The sequence below is a fragment of the Zootoca vivipara genome, chromosome 6 (genome assembly GCF_963506605.1).
Source record: "Zootoca vivipara chromosome 6, rZooViv1.1, whole genome shotgun sequence".
NCBI classification, from domain to species: domain Eukaryota; kingdom Metazoa; phylum Chordata; class Lepidosauria; order Squamata; family Lacertidae; genus Zootoca; species Zootoca vivipara.
Window position 1 is genome coordinate 29,579,262 of NC_083281.1, and position 22,713 is coordinate 29,601,974.

At 42.7% G+C, this 22,713-nt stretch overlaps 1 protein-coding gene across 1 annotated transcript; it reads right to left on the reverse strand.

Annotated features, from left to right (window-relative positions):
- Window positions 1–443: 443 nt before the first annotated feature.
- Window positions 444–21,009, reverse strand: STX12 (syntaxin 12). Its single transcript, XM_035117971.2, has 9 exons — window positions 20,768–21,009; window positions 13,244–13,313; window positions 12,427–12,526; window positions 10,544–10,681; window positions 6,666–6,709; window positions 5,608–5,713; window positions 4,281–4,353; window positions 3,107–3,189; window positions 444–1,939 (listed from the first exon to the last, which is right to left on the reverse strand). Exons 1-9 carry the CDS (start codon window positions 20,874–20,876, stop codon window positions 1,847–1,849), a joined length of 816 nt encoding a protein of 271 aa, XP_034973862.1. The 5' UTR covers window positions 20,877–21,009; the 3' UTR covers window positions 444–1,846.
- Between the last annotated feature and the right edge of the window lie 1,704 nt (window positions 21,010–22,713).

Consider the following 22,713-nt stretch of genomic DNA (forward strand, 5'->3'; position numbering starts at 1 on the left):
TGATAAAACTATTAGTTCTAATCCACTGGTTCCCAATTGCTGAAGACCTTGTGCATATTATCCACTTTCAATTTTCTTTAAAAAAAAACCCAAAACTTTCACAGAATGAGGCATACACACTGTATTTTTCAGGAACAGCATTTCTCATCTGATGCTTGTATGACCAAACTCAGAAGTTCCTGTCACTTACTTTAAAAACTAATTTATTATGGTGCAAACTTCCAGACATAAATTCACATCAGAAGCATGAACTTTAAAATTTTGATTTTAAAAAATTGATTAAATTATGTGCTTCCAAAGGAGTCCAGTATAGAAAAAAACTAGCAGCATAAATTATCGGAATGTCAAAGACTTTACCCAAAGACAGTTGTTTTCTCCAGGCATTGAAAGTCATTTGAACCTTGTGTTTAGGTCTGAGCTGAAGAAAATACACAATGTCAGGACACTCTTTAAAAATGTTTATTGACAGTTAAATGGATGGAATGATGGAGCAATAGTGCAAAGAAAGATGTGCAACTGAGGGCATCAATCTTCTCCAGCGCCAACTTTCACAGTTTAGTAATTTCAATAAGTAAAATGTGAAAAGGAATAAATAGTGAGTATGTCAGTAAAAAGATTTACAATTCTACCCAAGAAATTGCTACAAGTTTATAAACAAGTCAACTTTTCAGCCTTTTTTTTTACATCAGTTATCCTGCAGGAGTGGAATAGACCTAAGAGCTCTACCCAGCAATTCTTCTAATATATCAATTCAGAGCAGACAAAAGGTCTAGGTCAGATCTTTCAGCCAAAGGAGATAAGTAACGTTCCTAGCCAAGTATACTGCAAAGGTGAAAATCTTTTCTTGGAAAGACAGATTTGCCATAGTTGCTCACAAAATGTATAACTATTTTTCTACGCCACCTCCATTTTTTACCCATTACAGGCTCTGTGCTGTATTTTTTACGTGCTGCAAATGTACAATATATGGGCTTAGAGGTACAAGTTGGGAAGACAAGAGTAAAGCAGCCCACCATCAAATACAGCTTCATTAGGCAACAATACATTTGGACACACTGCTAAATGATTCACTGTCACCACAAAAATGGATCAAGGAAAAAAACCTGTTACTGAATACTAGGTACAAAATATCTCTAGCTCAGAAAAGTAATCACTGAGTACATTCTCAGTTCCAAATGCAAGTGACCAAAACATTTTTCATGGTATACCATTAAAAAAGATGGGAGATGTTTAAAGTTCTTTTGAGAAGTTTAAAACAAAGGCTAATGTGTGGGTTCGACTTTTAATCAGAAGACCCCCGTGCTGCAATGAAGAGCAACTTCTGGAAGTTTCAGAAGTGGTATACAAGGCAGCAGAGGAACTGAAAAAGAGTGGCAGCTCACCGCACACTCTTAAAAGCAAATCTCTGGATCACAGCAACAAATTCATTGGAGAGTTGCTTAGTTAGTGAGATTCTGGCATTCTCAGAAATTATTCCTATGCAAGTCGCTTATAAAAGCAGTATGTATTTTTAAAAAGTTAAATTTGTAGTGTATGTTGTCAATTAACAGGTTACCGATCACACTCTCCAACACTTTATATTCAGGACAGCAATAGTATAGTAAACAAAAGAACCCCACAAGTTTGATTACATAAAATAATTTTACATTAACTGATAAATACTGTCTTCATGGTTCACTAAATCCAATAACTAGTTATCTTCATGTTAGTTTCTATATATTATAATTACTAGAGGAAAACCAGTTTGTGTTTCATCTCAATCAATTCATTCCACAGGGTTTGTCTACTTGTTTTCCCTTTGGGGAGGAAAACAACTCTGCAATTCATTCAGTTCCACATAAGGGCTTCATTTTGATGCCTGCCAAATAATGAGTCCCAGGATTAGAACAGCCACAGACAGACCAAGAATCAGGATACAGATCTTCTTACGAGATTTCTTCTGTTAAAAGAAAACGAATAGGGAAAAATCCATTTACACCGGGAAGATGGTAAGAAAACAACATTCAGCTCATTAATATTTGTACAATAGGAAGGTGGGATGTGTTTGGAAGCAATATTTAACCAAAGAGAAAAGGAACAAGATATCAACAAGAATAGGGCAACAAAAGAAATTGTCAAAAGAGTGCTTAAACAATCAAGGCTGCATATTTAACATGCATTTAAAAGGAGAAGGCACAAATTTATTGCTAGTGGTGTTGACTGAGAGAAGCAACCAGGTAGATTTGTGCACAAAGTGAGGCTTTCCCCCTTCTCATTTTCATGGAGGCTCCATACTGCATTGAAAGCTCCTTTCCAATTCCCCAGTTAAAAAAAAAACCCAGCAGGTTTCAGCATATTATAAATAAAATGCTGTTCAGAAAAACGATGAAAATGCCTGTTCATGCATAGGTTGCTCTGTGCACATTTCTGAATCACTACAAGCAATATACAGTCGTACCTCGGGTTATGACCACCTCGGTTTGCGAACAGTTCGGGTTACGAACTGCGCAAACCCGGAAGTGTTTTCGCCGCGCGGTCGCGCGCATAAGCCGCACGATCGCGCGATTTGCGCATAGCGCGAAAATTGCGAAAATCGCGCTTTGCGCATGCGCAAAATGGCGGCGCCCATCGCGCTCGGTTTGCGAACTATTCGGGTTACGAACTGCGATCCGGAACGGATCGCGTTCGTAACCCGAGGTATTACTGTAATAATCTCGACTGTTAGATTAAAAAAAAATGCTTTCTTGATAGGTGTGGGGATATTTTATTGGCTTATTTTGTTTCTGCAAAGGGTAAATTCACTGGGAAGAATCTCTACATTAACAGCTATGCATTTTTCCATCAGTTTGAATTTCAAGGTGTCGCAAGGAATTGAAAAAAGAGAAGTATGTAGATACCATTTTCCTTTTGTTTTAGAAGAACCATGGGTGGTATCCAATATTAGAGCCAGCTCACTGAAATTAATGGGCAAGACTTAATTTCAAAGGGTCTGCTCTGAACAGAACTCAGTTAGAATCCAATACGTAGGTTTCAAGAGACTTTGCTTTATCTTTTCTGGAGAAACTTAGCAAGAGTGATTCCGCTCCCACCTCCCTTCCTTTTAAAGTAGCTGTGCACACATTGTTACCTGATAATAAGCTGCTCTTTGTAACTGGTCAGTGGCACTTTCCACGTGGACTTCTGCATTTTCTACATTTGCTTCTATACTATCTATAGGGAAGAAGAGCACATACAGATGTACAATTCTCTTACAACAGCCTGTATATATAACAACAAACAACAGCAGCAACAACAACAACAACAACACCCTGTATACCAGTGATTGGGAATCTCTTTCTGTCTGAATTTTATGAAATACAATTAACTAACTAACTAACTTAGATGGGGTGACTTGCTTCTCTTCCCGTCACTCTTCCTGCTTGCCTGGTGGGCTGGCGGGGCAGGGAATGATCACCTTTGCCAGAAGTCTGAGGCAATGCTGGCAGAGAACTCCTCACCTGACCCTTCCATTTGCTCCATCTGTTTTCAGTTTTTTTTGCACCATTTTGATCTTCCCTGCCTTTCTATTCTCCCTCCACCCACATGAAATAAAACCAAGGGGCACAGCTTTCCCACCCCTTCTATATAACATTGCTATAATTAGGGTTTCCATACATCCAGAATTTCCCGGACATACCGCAGTCAGAAGCAGTGTCCGGGTGGAAATCGGGGAAATGTCGGGAAAATACGGATGTACGGCAACCCCAACAACTTTTGTGTCCACTTTTTGAAATAAAGCCTGCTTAGTCAGTATATGAAATTGTTTTATCATAAAAATCACAGGTGCTGTGAGCCCTGATATACTGTTTCTCATAAACCACTGACAAACTACTACTGGCTCATTTTCAAAAGGTATAGAGTGAACAAGTACTTTAGTACCACCTTCTGAAGTGCAAAAAATGTCTCTATTTTGCCCAATTTTTTTTAATGTTTAAAATGAGAATGCTCCTGTGCAAGTATATAACGTGTCCACACATTTTCTTAAACTTGCAGCATTATCAAATCAACTCAAAAGCAGCCAAATCAGTTTCTGCTACTGGTCATCTCAGCGACAGCTTATATACAATAGTTCAAGTCAAATGATATATTTAGAGCACACTGCCTGGCACAAAGAACACTCAATTTGTTTCAAAGATCTCCAATATGAATTCTCAGCTAGTAACACATCATAGGCTGACCATACAACCATAAGCTTCCATAAAAAGTTGCACAATCAGCAAGTTGGAGGGGAACTGTCACAGCAAACACAGACATCATCTTACCAATCATGTCTCCCTGATCATGGATCATCATAGCCAAATCTTTAAATATCTGGTTCACATCCAGGATATCTGCCTGAAAGGAAGAAGGTCATGAAGGGTTACTTTCTCCAAACTGCATGTTTACAGAACCCATTTGAAAGAGTAACACAAATGGACATCCACTCTACTATGGTTTAGATCTAAATAACAACACCCACATAATGAGTCTTTCCTGCCCACTTTTCTGCTATAATATTGATCCCCTGAAAAGTGACCCCTGGGAAACTGTCTTAGTATTCTTTACAAACCTTTGAGATGACATAGTTAATAGGGTGGTATAAAAATGCCAAAAATTAAAATTACATTTTTAGTTTTGCATCAAAGTCCTCACATCCCTTTGAAATGAAACATTTACAACCACATTTTCCAGAATTTATGAAGAGGTCTCTGTCTTTAAAACTTGGGTGCGTTCTACAACTTTCCCCCATTCAACACCAAAGAAACATAATTGGCTCCATCTGCCTGGTTCCTATATTCCAAAGTGTTGCTTCTTGCCCACCTGACCTGCTTATACCTCCTACCTCCTTCAAGCAGATCTCCCTGCTTTTCCTAGTAGCTCCTACATTTGTTTCCAGCCTGGGATAGCCACATCCTTCAATCCTCCCTTTCAGCAACTTCAACAAAGTCATAGTCTATGTTTTATGAACACTCACCCCAATCTTTGACTGTGTATATGCTAGGGCTGTGTGATAAATTTGTGATATTTCAACAAGGCAATATGCCGGGGGGGGGGGGAGGTTGAGACTTCAGAGCTTCCCAGGGGGTAGCTCAGCTGAACCAATACTTTACAGATACTTTGCCCCAACTGTCAGGACTTCAAAGTGCAGTACAGGGTTGTTTGAAAAGCAGTGTGGGACTGCTTGCAAAAGGGCTTTTAAACCCCACCCCACCCAATTGCTCTTTAAACTTGTAGCTTTCAGAGGCTCAAAAAGCACCATGGAACTCTTCTGCTTTGGTTGTATTCACCTGTTCCCATACATATCCCATGCATACAGTTAATGCAGAATCAAACACCGTCACCCCTAGTATCCAATGATTGGCATGTGGGCATGGTTTCCAAAAAAATGGCCTCATGAGCCAAATTTTACCCCTGGCAGGTCAAGATTCTTGTGGGGCAGAGGTTCCCCACTGCTGAGTTACAGCGTATCCCAGTATGCAATTAAAGAAAATACAGAGGGGACCAGTGTGGTTCAGAAGAACCTCAAAGTTTTCTCGCTTAGACCTACTGTATTTAAATACAACAAAGCAATTTAGGACTTGCATCTGGTTCAAGTCCTAATCCACTCACCTCCAACTGCCTAATGGCAGTTTCTCTCTCCTTAATTAGTTCAAGATCTTGTTCTGTTATTGCTACGTCTTCTTCTTGAGACTGCATCTGATTCCACTCTTCATTGCTGCAGGGAGAATACCACATTACAGTCTGCTTTTCCAACTATTACTGAATACTCACTTGGATTTTCACCTAAATGCCTGATTTGTATTAAAGAAGGGAGTGTGCTCTCCAAATAATGAACCGCTTACCTATTTCACAATTTATTTGTCTGTTTTATCCCGTTTCTCCAATGAAAATTCCTATGCTCATGAGTCTACTACTCCAGAAAAATCTGAAGCTGTTTTTATAGGTATTTTATAGGTATTGATGTAATTTTGCCATCTAGGTTTCAAAAGCTTACAGACATCATCCTAAAGTGAATTAAAACACATATACTGGCAACCGTATGCATGCTAATAGTTCACTGGGACTGAAAGTACCAAAAATAATAATCTGAAATGTCCTATGACATAGAGTCAGAGTTTTATTGCAACTTTGCCCCCAACAGTCAAATGTAAAAATAATGTTGGTAAAGGTCAGGATCTGTATTTATACTGTTGCAGCTCAGTCGTGGTTTGACAATCAGAACTGTGTCCAAGACTGGCCTGCTCCCTCCTAATCCTCCCAAATTACCTCTCTCTCTTCCTGGTTTGCATTAACAATTACTTGCTCAAACCAGATGCCGCAAACAAGTGCTCACATACCAGTTTGCTTCTAAGCCAGAATTGAAGCCATGGTTCAAACTCAATTTCCAAAGTCTGGATACAGACCCTGGTTCAGGTCTTGGATGTCACTGATGCAAACTGGGAAGAGGGGGAATCAGAGAGCATATCAAGGGAGCACCCCAGCCTGACATCTGAAATGGGCCATTCTTGTTCTGATTCAAGAGTAAGAAGCTTATGTACTATTGGGACACATTGTTAATGCACCAATGCCAGGTGTTTTTTCCCCTGTTCCCCACCCATTTCCCCCCAAGGCCTCTGCATTTGAAGAGATAAAAAAATGATTTGTCACTGTAAAGAAGGAAACATTACCTGTCAAATGAGACCAGCTGTTCTTCCCTGGACCTGTCATCTCCCTGGAAAAAACAATTTAGTTCTCATCAGTCAACAAGGTAAGGTTTGTACTAAGTAGGCTGGAGGATGTGATGAAACACTGAAGCATTATAATGCCTGATCACTATCAGTATTGTCTTCATGTCCTGCTGATTTCAATGGGCATGACAAAGAAAGATAAATTGAAAGGCTCTGTGATAGTCAAGAGAAGATAACTTATTTTTAACTAAAAGATTTTAAGGTTGCTTTTCTTTTCTTTAAGGTTGCTTTTCAAACTAAGCTTCCAAGGTGGCTAATTAACCAACACAGTACGAGAAGTTGGGTGTTTTTTGTTTTGTTTTTTTAAAAAACACCAATAACTTGAACAGAGCAAGACTAAATAGGAAGTGTGAGGGACAGGGGATACCGAGAGGTCCCTCCCATCTTAAGGTCCAGCCCATCCCCAAGCGCTGGGGAGAGCAGGGAGAGCTCTGCCTCCAGCGGAGAATCAGGAAGTGGTGTCCGAGGCTCAGGCAAGGTTGCGGAGCCACTGACCCAGGTGGGACAGGAAGGGGGGAGCCCGGGGGGAAGGCTAATCCCCCCGACTCCGGAATTGCGCAAAAAACGTCGGGGGAAGAGGCTGGGTCTCCCCAAGCTTCTTTGCTGGAAAAAAACGCGCCAACCTCCATTCGGAGGTACTGACACCTGACCGAAAGCATGTATATAGATCGCTCTGAGCACTGCAAATAATCAGCACTTAATAAAAGTCTAAAAGGACTATGCTGCGAGGAGTCGTTACTCTAGAGTAGCCGCATCAGCGTCTCTGACAGGAAGGGACAATGATCTCATCAGTCAAGCCCTCTGTTGCACGGCATGATCACTCACTCACCTAACTCCTATAATTAATCCTCTTAATCCTGTGTGTGCCAAAAGTGTGTGCAAGGGAAACATATGCAATCCAGGGTCACTACTCACATGACTAGGAGTATTGCTTCCTGTCCATAAATATGGGCATTAGTCAGACTCCTATCTACTAACCCAACTTGGCCAACGCTGACTTCAATGCTGAAGAACCCATGCAGGGGAGAAACCATTTTAATGCAGTGTTTTGGAAGAGTTTTAGTGGGAGCGGTAACCTTACTCAACATTAAAAAACACAGATAGGAGAATTTGCCTAATTACTGTGGTCCAAGGGGTGGCTTCGGGTCATAGTACCAGTAAGTAACTGCCTCTCAGCAAAGCACTTACCCTGGTGGGCTCCCCAGAGCAATACAACACATCAGAGGTCTGTTCTTGGGAGGATGACCTACCAAGGTAGGATGCCCTTGGCTGATTAAACAATCTCTGATCTTTAAAATGTGTTTGTGGGAGGGGGTTATGTTGTTGTTGTATGTATGTATGTATGTATGTATGTATGTATGTATGTATGTATGTATTTTGTGTTTTCATTCTGTATTTTTATGCTATAAACCGCCCTGTGATCTTTAGATGATAGTAATAATGGCAGCCCTGGTCAGAGAAAAACTGGGAATCAGCCACTGGTGGCAACAGTAGTCAGAGTTAGAAGGGGAGAGGAGAAAGAGGGAATCGTCTAAAACACGGGTGTCAAACACAAGGCCCGGGGGCCAAATCCGGCCCGCCAGACCTCGTCATGTGGCCCGCCGAGCGCCCCAGCCAGCCGGACCCAGCAGCGGGACCTTGCTGCTGAAGCGCCGCGCCGACAAAGCGCCGACAAACAGCTGGGGCCGGGGGGGTAGAAAGGCGGCCGGAGCAGCGCTGCGTGGAGCGCCCCCAAGCCACAGCAGGAGAAGGAGGAGGCAGCTTGCCGGGTCAGCGCCCGGTAGCGCCGCATGGAGAGTCCCTAGCCCAGGGGTCCCCAGACTTACCGCGCGGCGGGCCGGAGGGCAGGGGAGTGCGCGCGCAGCGGGCCGGAGGGCGGGGGAGTGCGCGCCCGTGCGCATGCGCACACGGGCGGGAAAAAAATCGCCGAAAATCGCTTGTGCGCATGCGTATGGGCCTCCCCCGACCCGGAAGTGCACCAGAAATGACCTCTTCCGGGTCGGGAGAGGCCCATATGCATGCGCACAAAGGATTTTCGGCAATTTTTTGCCGATTTTTTAGATCGTCGCTGCGCCGCGTGCCGTGAGAGCGGGCGGTGGCAGCGGGCGGCGGGGGTCGTCGCGGGCCGGATTGGAAGGCCGATTGGGCCGCATCCGGCCCAGGGGCCGTAGTTTGGGGACCCCTGCCCTAGCCTCTGCGACGCAGCAGTGCTCTGTAGCACTTTGAATCCTCCTCCTCCTGCCACGGCTCAGCGCCTGGAAACGGCTGCTTCTGCTGCTGCTGATGCTCAGACAAAGCACCCAGCAGTGCCGCGTGGAGGAGGAGGAGGATTCAAAGTGCTACAGAGCACTGCTGCATCCCAGAGGCTCGGGACTCTCCACACGGCGCTGCCGGGCACCGACCCGGCAAGCCACCGCCTCCTCCTCCTCTTGCCTCACCTCCTCCTCCTCCTGCCGCGGCTCAGCCTCATGAACGTGAGCTCAGCAGCGGCTCAGCCTCACGAACGTGCAACTCTGAGGCTTTACGCACTTCTCCTAAAACAGACACCCGCTGCCTCACGCTGCACGGGAAATGCTTTTTGCCCCTGGGTCCCTTCGCCCTCTGTTCTGGCGCTGAATCAAGGCGGCGACCCCCCCCCTTTCTTCCTTCCTCTCTCTCGTTCTTATTCTTTCTTTCCCTCTCCTCCCTTCCTTTTTTATCTCTGTCTTCTCTCCCTCTTTCTTTCTTTATTCCTTCTTTCCTACTCTTCTTTCTCTCACCTCTTTCCTTCCTCTCTCCCTCCTGCTCCCTCTTTTCTTTCTTTCTTTCTTCCTTACTTCCTTTCTTCCTTCCGTCCTTCCCATCTTTCTTCCTCTCCCTCATTCTTATTCTTTCTTTCCCTTCTTTCTCCCTTTCCGTCTTCTCTCCTTCTTTCTTTTTCTTTCCTTCTTTATTCCCTTCCTTACTTCCTACTCTTCTTTCTCTCCCCTCTTTCCTTCCTTCCTCTCTCCCTTCCACTCCCTCTTTTCTTCCTTCCTTCCTTCCTTCCTTCCTCCCCCTCCCTCTCCTCAGAAACATAGGATGCTGCTTTATACTTCTGGCCCTTAAACCCTGGAACCAGGAGAGCAGCTCCAGTGAGTCAACCTCAGCCAGTCCCTTTGGTGAAGGGTGGTGGCTCACTGGCAGAACATCTGTCCTGCATGCAGAAGGACCCCAGCATCTCCAGGTAGTAGTAGCTCTGCAAAGGTCCTGCATGAAACCCTAGTGAGCCTCCACCACCCAGTGCAGTTACCAAAAATCATTTTTCAATAAATTGTACAATAATTGTACATTTGAATATCTACTTACCATTATTCTGACTATGTTTCTGCTTTCAGAGCTAGTTTTTACTTACATTATTACAAAAAACAGTAATAATTGAATGCAGTGACAATAATTTATGATAATAAAGAGTGGACACATAGTCCCACAGATACAACCGGCCCTTTGAGGGTGACCAAACTGCTGATGCGCCCCCCGATGAATTTGAGTTTGACACCCCTGGTCTAAAAGATGCAGGATGACCCATTTCAAAGCAGTCCATTGCCTCCAAGTGGGAATCATGGTGTATTCTGAACACACTTCAACTATATTTTGGTACTGTGTTTGCTGATAGAGTAATCTCAACCTCACAGAATAGGCAGAGTATAGGATCTGTTATGAACCCTAGCTAAAACCAGGGTCAAGAACGGTTATGTTTACAGGATATAAAGCAAAACATTTAAATGCTTAAAAAGAAACATTTGAAAGGCGCCTGTAACAACCTATTTTTTTAGGAGAGATTTGGCTGACAAACTTACAGAGAGACGAGAACCAGCTCTTGCCCGGGCAACAGTCTCCTTTTCTTTTTCAGACACTCTTCTTTGCACTGCTTGAAAGTTATTTAAGGCTGCAGAAAAGTCATTCATTAAACGTTCCTTCTGAAGTTTCTGCTGGCGCTAAAAAACACAAATTATGTCCATGGTTTATTGTGTAGAACAGCATCCAATAACAAAGAAAATGTACATGCCTTATTGCTACCTTTTATAGATTCCGTTTGTAACAGTAATCCAACAGGATTTCCAAGGGTTAACTTATTTCCAAGGTGGAAATAACACCTTGTTCCACAGATCAAAGTACTTTACTGTACCAGCTCTCAAAGATAGTGCCGTGAAGAGATCTGGATCAGGCCACACAACAAGAGGTCCATCTCAGGATCCAGTGGATCCTGTGCTTGCCCAGCTTCCCCCTCCCCGAAACACCCAGTTCCAAGATTTTGCAGAGGCTATGGCTGGAAGGGATATTGCCAGCAGTAGCTCTGGTCTAACATTTGGGCAGGTGGGTGCATTGAGGTGCTCTTCACCAGTAGAACTCCCTTACTGATGTTGGAGCTTCTCCCCTAGATAAAACTGGTGAAGCCCAGCAGGGCTGGGCGGAGAGACCTCCACTCCATCCAAATCCCCTCCAGCACAGCACATCAAGGACATGGATTCCTCTGCCCAGCCTCCATTCCATCTTCCTTTGAAGTTAGAGGGATATATATTTATTTAGCTTTTTTTGCAGCTCCACTGATAACTTGTCTTTTGTTTGCTGGTGCAGCAGTGAGCAAAATGGCAAACTACTTAAGAAGGTTCTACAGAAGCTTTAGGCAGGAATGGGTCAAGGAGGTGAAAGAGGAGTTTCAGCTAACTATCATCGCAATGCTACTTGGGCAAGAATCTCTCTTATTCTTTATTGGCATTACACACTGAAATAGAAGCCCCTCACTTTCAGCTGTGCTACTATTTGATATGGCATGGGGAAGTTCATCAATAGGTCATAGTTAAGGAGAAGTGATTTCCCCCCCCATTTAACCTCTTTCTCCCTTCCTCCGTGGTTTGCAAAGCAAAATAATACAGAAGTGGATTGTTACACACAAGCAGAGATACACAGGCAATACACAGGCAGTCTTAAAAGCTGGCCTCTTAACTTTAGTATTAGTATTAGCCCATGTGCTGAATCTTCCTATTATCATTTCAACCACTTCTCTGCACTGTGTCTTGCCCACAGCTAGTCACCTCATCTGCTTGTCAGGTGTTGAGGAGAGCACCAAATCTTGCTTGTTATTAGATACCCAGAGCATCTCATATCTGCTGTAGGCAGATACTAGTCTGCATTTATGGCTCAATATATGAGCATTAGCAGCCTTTGGAAGGGAAAACAACTGGCCTAGATAAGATTCAGCTTTAGACTAGCATTTAGAGTCCTAAAATTGAGTGTTTACATCCATTTCATGCACTAGCAGATACTGAAAGATTCCCTTGCCTTCAACCATCTGTTGTTTCCTCACTCACTACAGCAGATGGAAATGAGGGATTAACCCTCTTCCCCAGAATACTAATTAAATTCCAATGGAAAAACCATCATGTGCCAGTAAATTGCAGATATAAAGAGTTCAGCCTTCAAATTAGGGATGGGAAAGATGGGCCTCCCCATGTTGCTGCATTACAATCTCCATCATTCCTGACCATTGCCTATGCTGGTGGCTGAGGTCCACAGGTTCACCATCCCTGCTCATCCCTGGACCTCACTCACCTTTACACAGTATCCTACACATCCCATCAAAACCATGATGTTGGTATTCCATTAAAAACATCACTAATGTCGCCATGATCAAGAAATAAGCTTTCCTTCCAATCTATCGCAGCAGAGAAGACTCACATACCTGTTCTGATGCAGATAAGGGGAGTGGCAGGGAGCCCAGCTCCTTCAGGTATTCATTGGTCTCTTTGGCAAGCCGGTTTGCTGTGTTCTGCAACTGCTGTCTATGAACAAATAATGCATTCTTCAGCTTTGATTTCTAGACTCTTCAAAATGGAAGCTTGAGCACATAAGCAGGAACTATGCTACTTACAAATCTAATTTTTCATTCACTCGGTTATGCAGCAATTTAGGACAGCCACATGATTCTTGTTGGGTGTCTCCCAATATTAAAATTTCATTTCCCCCAGAAGTGAATAGACATTCCTTCCATATAAAGCATTTCTAGTCACTGTGGTATTAACAAGTTGTACAGCAGTTTGTTACTGTGTACAATGGCCTACAGATGCAGCCACGTGCGATGGGAAAGTCTTGATGTAGAATGGCCAGTATTTTAGACTGCAGGTGGAGAATTACCGTACATCCATGAATGTTCTGCTACATTAGCCATGCTGGCAGAAGCTGATGGGACTAAGAGTCCAACAACATCTGTAGATTCCCCATCCCTGCCCTATATGAACTTACCCAAAGTAGTGTACTAGCACAATAAGGTAGCAGTCTGGGCTAGAACCCCTCTCCTTAAAATACTATAGCTATTTTATTTCGTGGGATACAGGAGCAGGAGAGAGTATTAAAAAATGCTATGCCTCCCCTTGACTGAAGTGGCATCATCTCTTCAACCAACCACATTCTACTGCCCATGCAGGATATTCAAAATTTATCCAAGTATTTGGGTTTGCCATTATAATGTGCACTTTAAGAACTGCTCAGGTCATACGTACAGGTTTTCCTGCAGTTTGCTGGAGTCCTGCTTAGTTCCCAGCTGACTCATCAAGTTCTTTATCTGAGAAGCTGTGGAAGCAAAGTTGTTTGTGTGTTATCATTGTGCATAAAGGTTCTCCTCTAAGGAGGTATTGCCAGGGGGAAAAAAACACATTACTCAAATCATATAGCCTGATCCTAACTATAATTACTTGAGGATAGGTTACATCCATTTCAGTGGTGTGTTTAGCCTAAAGCTTAGAAAGGAATTTAAGGGGGATTTCACTATTTCCAGAAGGGGACATTCTTTTGGGCAACACAAAGTTGTCTTTCAATGAATTAATTTTAAAAAAAATCTTGCTATGACTGTAGAGAGTACTGGAAGAAAACTTCAATCGATTAAAAAACTACTTCTGAAATCACTACATCTGTCAGCAATAAGTGACAAAGTGCAAAACAGCAATAAAGCAAGTCAGTGACAGTGCAAAGGTTAAATCTAAAATACAAAGGGAGGGAGGTTGGGGAGAAGAAGACAAACACACTTACTTGGGAGGCCCTAATGTAGCCTTCACTGACCTAGTGGTCTCTAGATACCTTGGGGTACAACTCATATCAGCCCCAACCAGCACAGCCAACAACCGTTCAGCCAACATGGCCAATGGGGGTTGTAGACCCAAATAACAGGAGAGCATCAGATTAATAAATGATATCCCACTGAATTAAATGGGACTGACTTTTTGTAAATTCCTATAGGAATGGGCGGGAAGTCTTTCTTTGGAACTTAATATTAATATATATTTCAGTGACTTCGTTCCTTTTTTCTTGTACAAATTATGGTAGCAACTTTTTGAAAGACAAATTGAGATGAGGTAGAGACAAGTCCAAAGACAGAGACAGGAAGAGAACTATTCTGCATTCACATTTCAAAACTGTTCAGTCCCAGGTTGATGCTTACTTTGGCCTTACGTTGGTAAACCACAGAATAGATAATTAAATCAGACATAATAAACACCTTCTCAGAGTTATAAGCAAATACAGTATATATAGTCCTAACACTCACGGCTCACTTGTGCTAGGTTGCGAACATGATGAGATCAAGCTAGTCTGTAACAATGCTTAAATAAAGCCCGAAAATATCAAAAATCTTGCAAATGTGAATTACTTGTGCAGAATCACAGAACAGTTGTCTTGAATATTAGTCAGGCAGAGCATGCACATTTGACTGTGTTTCAGCAACACTAAATCCTGGTTTAGTGTTATATGGACAAATCTCTATGAACCCAATCAAAGTGTCATGCTCGCATGCTGCTCCCTCCCATCTTGTGGCTACATGGGATGGGAAGCATGCAAGCCTAACACTTTGTTTGTGCTCACAGAGGCTCATCAAACCACAGTTTAGCATTATGTGCAAACTGGGCCACAGCTTCCTAATCAATCAATTAGCTTCAGGAAAATCTATTGAGAACCCTGCAGAGATAAGGAAATGTTTTACAAAATATTATAAACAGCTATATAAAAGGGAAAAAGAAGATTTAGATGGGATAGAGAAATTTATAAAAGAAAATGGGCTGCAGAAAATTCCAGTACAACAAAAGAACCTACTGAATGGACCGATTACAAGACAAGAGATCGAAATGGCGATTCAAGAACTGAAAAGTGACAAAGCCCCAGGGCCGGATGGACTTACCTCAAAGTACTACAAAACATTAAAAAACTGGTTGATACAACCATTAATGGAGGTAGCAAATGAGATTTTAGGGGGGGGCAAAGCACCAGAGACTTGGAAATAAGCTTTTATTTCTCTGATACCAAAACCGGATGTGGATAAGACTCAGGTTAAGAATTATAGACCAATCTCCTTATTAAATGTGGACTACAAGATATTTGCTAGTATCTTGGCGTTAAGATTGAAAAGGGTGTTGAAAGACTTAATTCATAAAGACCAGGCAGGATTCCTGCCTGGAAGACATATGAAGGACAATGTAAGATTTATAATAGACATTTTGGAGAGACTGGAAGTGAAAATAAACACCAAAGCAATGTTAATTTTTGTGGACGCCGAAAAAGCCTTTGATAATATTTCTTGGAATTTTATGAAAAGAAATTTTGAAAAAATGGAGGTTGGCCAAAATTTTGTTAATGGGCTTAATGGTATCTATTCTGAGCAAAGAGCGAAGATTATTGTAAATAATGTGGTATCAGATGAGATAAGAATTGAGAAAGGAACAAGACAAGGGTGCCCACTCTCCCCCCTGTTATTCATTTCTGTACTAGAGGTTTTGTTGAATATGATAAGGAGCGATGAAGGTGTCAAAGGGATTACAGTGGGTTCGAAACAATATAAGTTAAAGGCCTTTGCAGATGATTTAGTATTGACTTTGCAGAATCCCGAACAGAGTGCAGTGAGAGCACTGCAGATAATTCAAGAGTTTGGCAGTGTGGCGGGTTTTAAGCTGAATAAAGGGAAAACTAAAGTATTGGATAAAAATCTGACACTACAAGAGAGACAGAATATAGAGGAATGCACAGGACTGAAGTGTGTAAAAAAGGTGAAATATCTAGGAGTTAATATGACGTCAAAAAATTTGAATTTGTATAAAGACAATTATGAGAAATTATGGAAAGAAATCCAGAGAGATTTGGAAGTATGGACGAGGTTAAAATTGTCTTTAATGGGTAGAATAGCAACTGTTAAAATGAATGTTTTGCCGAGAATGTTGTTTTTATTTCAGGCCCTACCGATAGTTGATAAAATGAAATGCTTTCAAGAATGGCAGAAGATATTGTCTAAATTTGTCTGGCAGGGGAAGAAACCAAGAATTAAATATAAACTTTTGACTGATGTTAAAGAAAGAGGAGGATTTTCCCTGCCGGACTTAAAGATTTACTTTGAAGCTGCTGCCTTTTGTTGGTTGAAAGATTGGTTTTTGTTAGATAATGATGATTTGTTGGATTTAGAGGGTCATGATAACGCATTTGGTTGGCATGCATATTTATGGTATGATAAAGTGAAATTGCATAAAGGTTTTAAAAACCATATAATCAGGAAATCATTGTTTAATGTCTGGATGAGATATAAGGATTTGTTGGAAAGGAGAACTCCTAGGTGGATCTCACCTCTTGAGGCAAAGAAACCTAAAAGGACAAATATGGATGAGAATAGGTTGAAGTACAAAGATATCTTGATGGAAGTGGGAAACCACCTTAAGTTAAGACCATACGAACAATTGAAAGATAGGTTGAGTGACTGGTTTCAGTATGTGCAGATAAATGAGGTATTTAAGTTAGACAAAAAATTAGGATTCCAATCAGAAAAATCGAAATTAGAGACGGAGTTATTAGAGACAGATCACAAGAATTTGTCCAAAATGTATAATTTGTTGTTAGAATGGCATTTGAAAGATGAGCAAACAAAATCAGTTATGATTGAATGGGCCAAGGATCTGGGTCATAATGTGATGATGTCGGAGTGGGAAAAATTGTGGAAGAAAGGTATGAAATTTACGGCTTGTACGGTGTTGAAGGAAAATTTGATGAAAATGATGTATAGATGGTATCTGACGCCGGTCAAGCTAGCTAAAATGTACCACAAAAGCGACAATAAATGTTGGAAATGTAAACAGGATGTTGGCTCATTCTACCATATGTGGTGGACATGCCCTAAGATAAAAGGCTTCTGGGAAATGATTTACAATGAATTGAAAAAGATGTTTAAGAACACATTTTCGAAAAAACCGGAAGCCTTTTTGCTTGGAATAATTGGGGAAGAAATCCCCAAGGATGATGTTAATCTGTTTATGTATGCCACCACAGCCGCTAGGATTTTATTAGCAAAATATTGGAAAAAAGAAGAATTGCCTTTGAAGCAGGAATGGCAAATGAAAATGATGGACTATATGGAATTGGCAGAATTGACAGGAAGACTCCGGGACCAGACAAATGACAAAGTTTCAAAGGACTGGAAGAAATTTAAAATGTATATAGGGAATGTATTCGATAATTAGAGTTTGAAAATCCAGGAAAGTAAAGAGGTTAAGGCATTAGGGAAACAATAGAAGATTTAAAGTTTGAAATTAGGGTAAATGATATGAAGATGAATTAACTTAGAAGTTTTAAAGGGATTGCATGATGGGAAAGAAGATGATTTAGAAACTGCTATAGAAGTTTAAAAAAATGGAAAACAGATAGTAGGGAATTGGGGAAGCCTGAAGACAATGAGTATTATAATGGATGAGAAATGATATATTTTTCTGTTATATTTTTGTATTTTGTATTTTGATGTTTTTGATATGTTTTTGTATTTTGTATTTTGTATGTTTGTTGAAAAAATGTTCAATAAAAAATATTATATAAAAAAAATCAATTAGCTTCAGAGTGTGGCTGCAGTTCAGATACAAGTCTGCTCAGAAGATGTGGATTATCTAGGCCCATTTCAGTCCAGCTTCAAGTCCAGGTATAACACCTAAAGTGCACTGGACACCTAGGTGGCAGAAGGGCAGGAGGACGGCAACCCCACTGGTTCTCTTACTCTCAGCAGCTTTTGATACCATCAACCACAGTAAACTCCTTGAGTGATTCAGTAACTGGGAAGTAGACAACACCATGTTACAGTGGGTCTGCTCCTACCGGTAGTACCAGGACTGTTTCCTGGGAACAGCATCAGACAATTGTTGCTCAATGCCGTAGAAGTTGACCTGTGGTTTCCTAAAGGGTTCAGTTTTGTCCCCCTTGCTGTTTGACCCCCACATGCAGCCATCCAGTGTTCGAAACTCCCATTGTTCTAGGCACATTTTACACTAGGGAATTTCATTAGCGCAAGTAGTTTCTGAGCTCTGGGAGCAATACTGCACCTAAGATTTCAGATTAAAACTGCAGCGCAGAAGAAAAGGAGGACCCTTTTCTGCCTCATGCTGAACACCTTAACCTGATCTTATATAGTTTTATTGTGATATATTGCTTGATTTTTGTGTGCCTTGGTAATAACTGCTTTGGGCATTTTTTGATAGATGAGAAACATATGTAACAAATAATTTATTTACTAAAATATTTAAACACCATTATTTATATTAAAAATTCAGAGTGGTTTACAATACAGTGGACGCTTGAGTTGCAAACGTGATCCGTGTGGGAGGCACGTTCACAACCCGCAGCGTTCGCAACCTGCGCACATGCGGGTTGCGATTCAGCACTTCTGTGCATGCGCCGAAACCTGGAAGTAACCCATTCCGGTACTTCCAGATTTGGCATGGTGCGCAACCCGAAAACATGCAACCTGAAGCATCTATAACCCGCCCGAGGTATGACTGTATTAAAAAATAAAACATGGGATGCATCTGGGGAAAGGCCACTTGCCTTTTATCTAGCATACTTCTCATGCTCCCAGTCATGAAATACAGAGGCAAAATGTAACCTCTGGAGGTTGTTTTATATATACAGTGGTACCTCGGTTTATGAACACAATTGGTTCCGGAAGTCTGTTCATAAACTGAAGCGTTCATAAACTGAAGCGAACTTTCCCATTGAAAGTAATGGAAAGTGGATTAATCCGTTCCAGACAGTCCGCGGAGTAACCGTTCATAAACTGAAGCGAACTTTCCCATTAAAAGTAATGGAAAGTGAATTAATCCGTTCCAGATGGGTCCGCGGCGTTCATAAACCGAAAATTCATAAACCGAGGTGTTCATAAACCGAGGTTCCACTATATACCTACCAGTATCAAAGGAGACACAAATGTTGCTAAAGGTAGCTAATTCTTGAAACTAACTGCTTATGCAAATTGTCTACTCCCCCCCCCCACTAGATTAGGACTAATGGAAAGGCAGGAGAATGGGAGCTGTAAGATTATTTTTTCCCAGCCACAAAAGTAGTAGCTGTGTTCCTCTGTACATTTCCACTTCAGATGTTAATTTATACATAAAAATTGGAAAGCCTTTCAAAGCTCAATAAGGCTGTCCTTTCTTCCTTCTGTAACATTTGTAAATGGGAGCAGGAAAATGGGATCAGGCAGGTACGGTAATTATGTATTTTTTTTAGGCACTGCTGTCAGACTTAAAACTGGGTGAGCTCTAGGCATAAATAAAAGTCAAAAGAAACGACATGGCAAATAGGTCTCTTAGGGCCCATCCCGATTTGCCCACAAAAACCTCATTTTACATAAGGGCTTTGTCCTCTTGCAATCTATACTTGAGCAGTATTCTGATGTGATTTTAACCCAGAGTTTTGGCATCCATTCTCCCTGTTTTCCACTATATGCTGTTTCAAGCAACCTCACGTCTGAAGAAGTTGCTTCACAAGCTGACAGGGGCACTTTTAAAAGGAAGCAGATGTCCTTTTTGGATTTTTGAAGGACAGGGAAACTCCAGATTTAGGAAGGAGAAAGTTTGGGACAGCAGCTATCTCTGGTGATGATTATATAGATGAGGGGGAATTAAAGGGTATATATTCCATATTAAGATGGGGTTGGATGGGCCCTTACTAACTAGACAAGACAGTTTCAGAGACTGTTCTTGCCTTCCTCAAAAGCACTTTTGTGTAGCTGGAAACAATATACAGTACAGTATAGAGACTGTTGTTACGCAGTGATCACATGCAAGTGTATTTTGCTACATGTACACATAGGGAAACCAGAAGAGATGTCAATGGTTTGGCAGAATTAAGACACACAATGAAATACATAACCTTAGGGCCATTATATTCTATGTGCAGGTCACACCTTTGACTACAATGAAGTGATTGCCTTTTAGTTGTCAACAATAACACGTGACGTGGCCCCAGTGGTATTTATAATTGTTAGGAAGCTATTAGGTGAAGCATGGGCAAGGTAGCAATGAGCAGAGATTGACTCATCCCTTTGCAATAATTCTCCCACTCATACTGAATATGAATAATGAGACTGCCTGTGGCTTTAACTTCTTCTTTTTTTATAAATACAGATCTTGCTTCCTCTTGCTTATGTAGGTCTATTTTACTGTATTTTTTGAAGGCAATACTTTATGATGCAGACCAAACCAAATAAATAAATAAAAGAACCCTTAGGACAGAAACACGGAGGAAAGGTGGGATGTGGGGTGTAGATAGGGGGGACGGACCTATTGGGGGGAAAGTGGGCCTTTAAAAAAGAGAGAGAGCCATGGGGGCGAGGGATTACAATGGCTTTCTATCGGTTTTAAATATTGTCTTTAATAGACCATCGGGGTAGAGAGCGGGCAGTCCCTGCTGATTAAAGTTCGCTAAAAGGGGGCCTTTGGAACTGCCTGCCACTGCAGCTAAAGGAATCAAGTGTACAGAAGGTCGTAAAATCAATTGCCTTAGGGAGCTGTGAGCCGCCTTGAACGTATTGTAAACGGAAAGGAGGGATCTTAAAAGAAAGAAAAAAAGACGACGCTAAGGAAGATAAGGCGGCGTTGGGAGGTGGAACACATGACCGGGGGGCGGTAACAGAGATTGTTTAGGCGGTCGGGGGACAGAATTCAGGAGGCATGAGGGGACAAGAGTTAAGACACAGCGGGGCGTGTGGGAAAGGGGAGGAAGCGGTTTTCACTCACTGCATTGTGCCAGGCGCTGTACATTGGTGCTACAGGTCTGGATAATGGCGCTGAAGTCGCGGGGCGGAAGCCCCCCGGGGCGGTACGTCTCTAACGGGCCGTACGACATGGCCGAGCCTGAAACCCGGACAGAAAACGAAAGAAGGGAAAACACACAAAAAACAACACAGAATCTATGTCAGGGGCAGCCGAATCTGACTAGCGCCGCTTCCGCCGCCTTCACGAAGACGCATGCGCAAAGGACAAGGCCCTGCCTTCTTTTCCCCTGCTCCGCGCAGGCGCACGAAAGGAACGCGCAAGTGACAGCCTGCGACGCGACCTCCCTTCGGCTTTCCCTTTCCTAGATGGGGTTCTGCGCGTGCGTCGCGTTGCCCTTCTCGCCCCGCCCACCAAGACGCGCGCGGCCTGAAAAATGGAGGCTGGGCGTCATGGCAACGGGATGCGGCTCAGAGATGTCGCTGCTTTGGGGCAGGCCGCAACCGCGGACGACGCCTTTGTAGTGAATGTACTGTACATCCAAGGGCGGATGTAGGCGGCCCCATGGAGCGCGTCCCGCATCCGTCCCTGAACTCCTGTCATTAATATATGCAGAAATACACATTGCCCCTTCGGCGCCCTGCCCTTGCATTGTTTTTCTGGTGCCCCCACAGATTATGAGGGCGGCCCTTGGCTTCAGCTGCGCCTTGCCAGGCATCTAGTGATAAGGTTCCTCTCCCGGTCAAATGCACGATTGTCCGTATGGTATATTTTCCTGGGGGGGGGGGGGTAACTGTCGCTGTATGCAATGAGCCCTGCTTCTAGATCAACGTGCACAGGGTTACATCTCTGCTTGCCACGAAATTCTGTGCATGCTGCTTGAGAGGCAAGTTCCACTGTGCTCAGGAAGTTGCTCCCGAATTGATGCTTTTGAATTATGGTGCTGGAGGAGACTCTTGAGAGTCCCATGGACTGCAAGAAGATCAAACCTCTCCATTCTGAAGGAACTCAGCCCTGAGTGCTCACTGGAAGGACAGATCCTGAAGCTGAGGCTCCAATACTTTGGCCACCTCATGAGAAGAGAAGACTCCCTGGAAAAGACCCTGATGGGAAAGATTGAGGGCACTAGGAGAAGGGGACGACAGAGGACAAGACGGTTGGACAGTGTTCTTGAAGCTACGAACATGAGTTTGACCAAACTGCGGGAGACAGTGGAAGACAGGAGTGCCTGCCGTGCTCTGGTCCATGGGGTCACGAAGAGTCGGACAAGACTAAATGACTATAAACAACAACAAATGTACATAGGATTGCCTCAGCGCAAGAATCCTCTGCAAATTTACTGAGAAACAAGATTGTTTATTCTAAGTACAGACTTGCTTTAGCAGTGAGTTCAGCAAGGCTCCCTCGGAAGTAGGCTTGGGCAGGATAGCAGCCTATCAAGCACATTTCATTATAAGCTTAATGGTAAAGGTAAAGGGACCCCTGACCATTAGGTCCAGTCGTGACCGACTCTGGGGTTGCGGCGCTCATCTCAAATTATTGGCCAAGGGAGCCGGCGTACAGCTTCCAGGTCATGTGGCCAGCATGACAAAGCTGCTTCTGGCGAACCAGAGCAGCACATGGAAACGCCGTTTACCTTCCCGCTGTAGCGGTACCTATTTATCTACTTGCACTTTGAGGTGCTTTCGAACTGCTAGGTTGGCAGGAGCTGGGACCGAGCAACAGGAGCTCACCCCGTCACAGGGATTCGAACCGCCAACCTTCTGATCAGCAAGCCCTAGGCTCAGTGGTTTAACCCACAGCGCCACCTGGGTCCCGCCTTCATTATAAGCTTAATTAATTAAGCTAATTAATTATAAGCTTAATTAATTGTAAATCCCACTGTATTCAGGATGGTGCGCTTTGGATTGCTGCCTTGGGTGTAATATTACACTATTAGTTGTTGCTGCAGAAACAATAGTCCATTGTAC

Bases quoted from the DNA above. Each gene is read 5' to 3' on its own strand.
- STX12 (XM_035117971.2), bottom strand. From the start codon at position 20,876: ATGTCGTACGGCCCGTTAGAGACGTACCGCCCCGGGGGGCTTCCGCCC. The intron at 10,682-12,426 runs GTATGTGAGTCT...TGTGTTTTTTAG, and splicing joins CCTTATCTGCATCAGAACAG to CGCCAGCAGAAACTTCAGAA. The intron at 3,190-4,280 runs GTAAGATGATGT...TCTTCCCTATAG, and splicing joins TGATCAGGGAGACATGATTG to ATAGTATAGAAGCAAATGTA.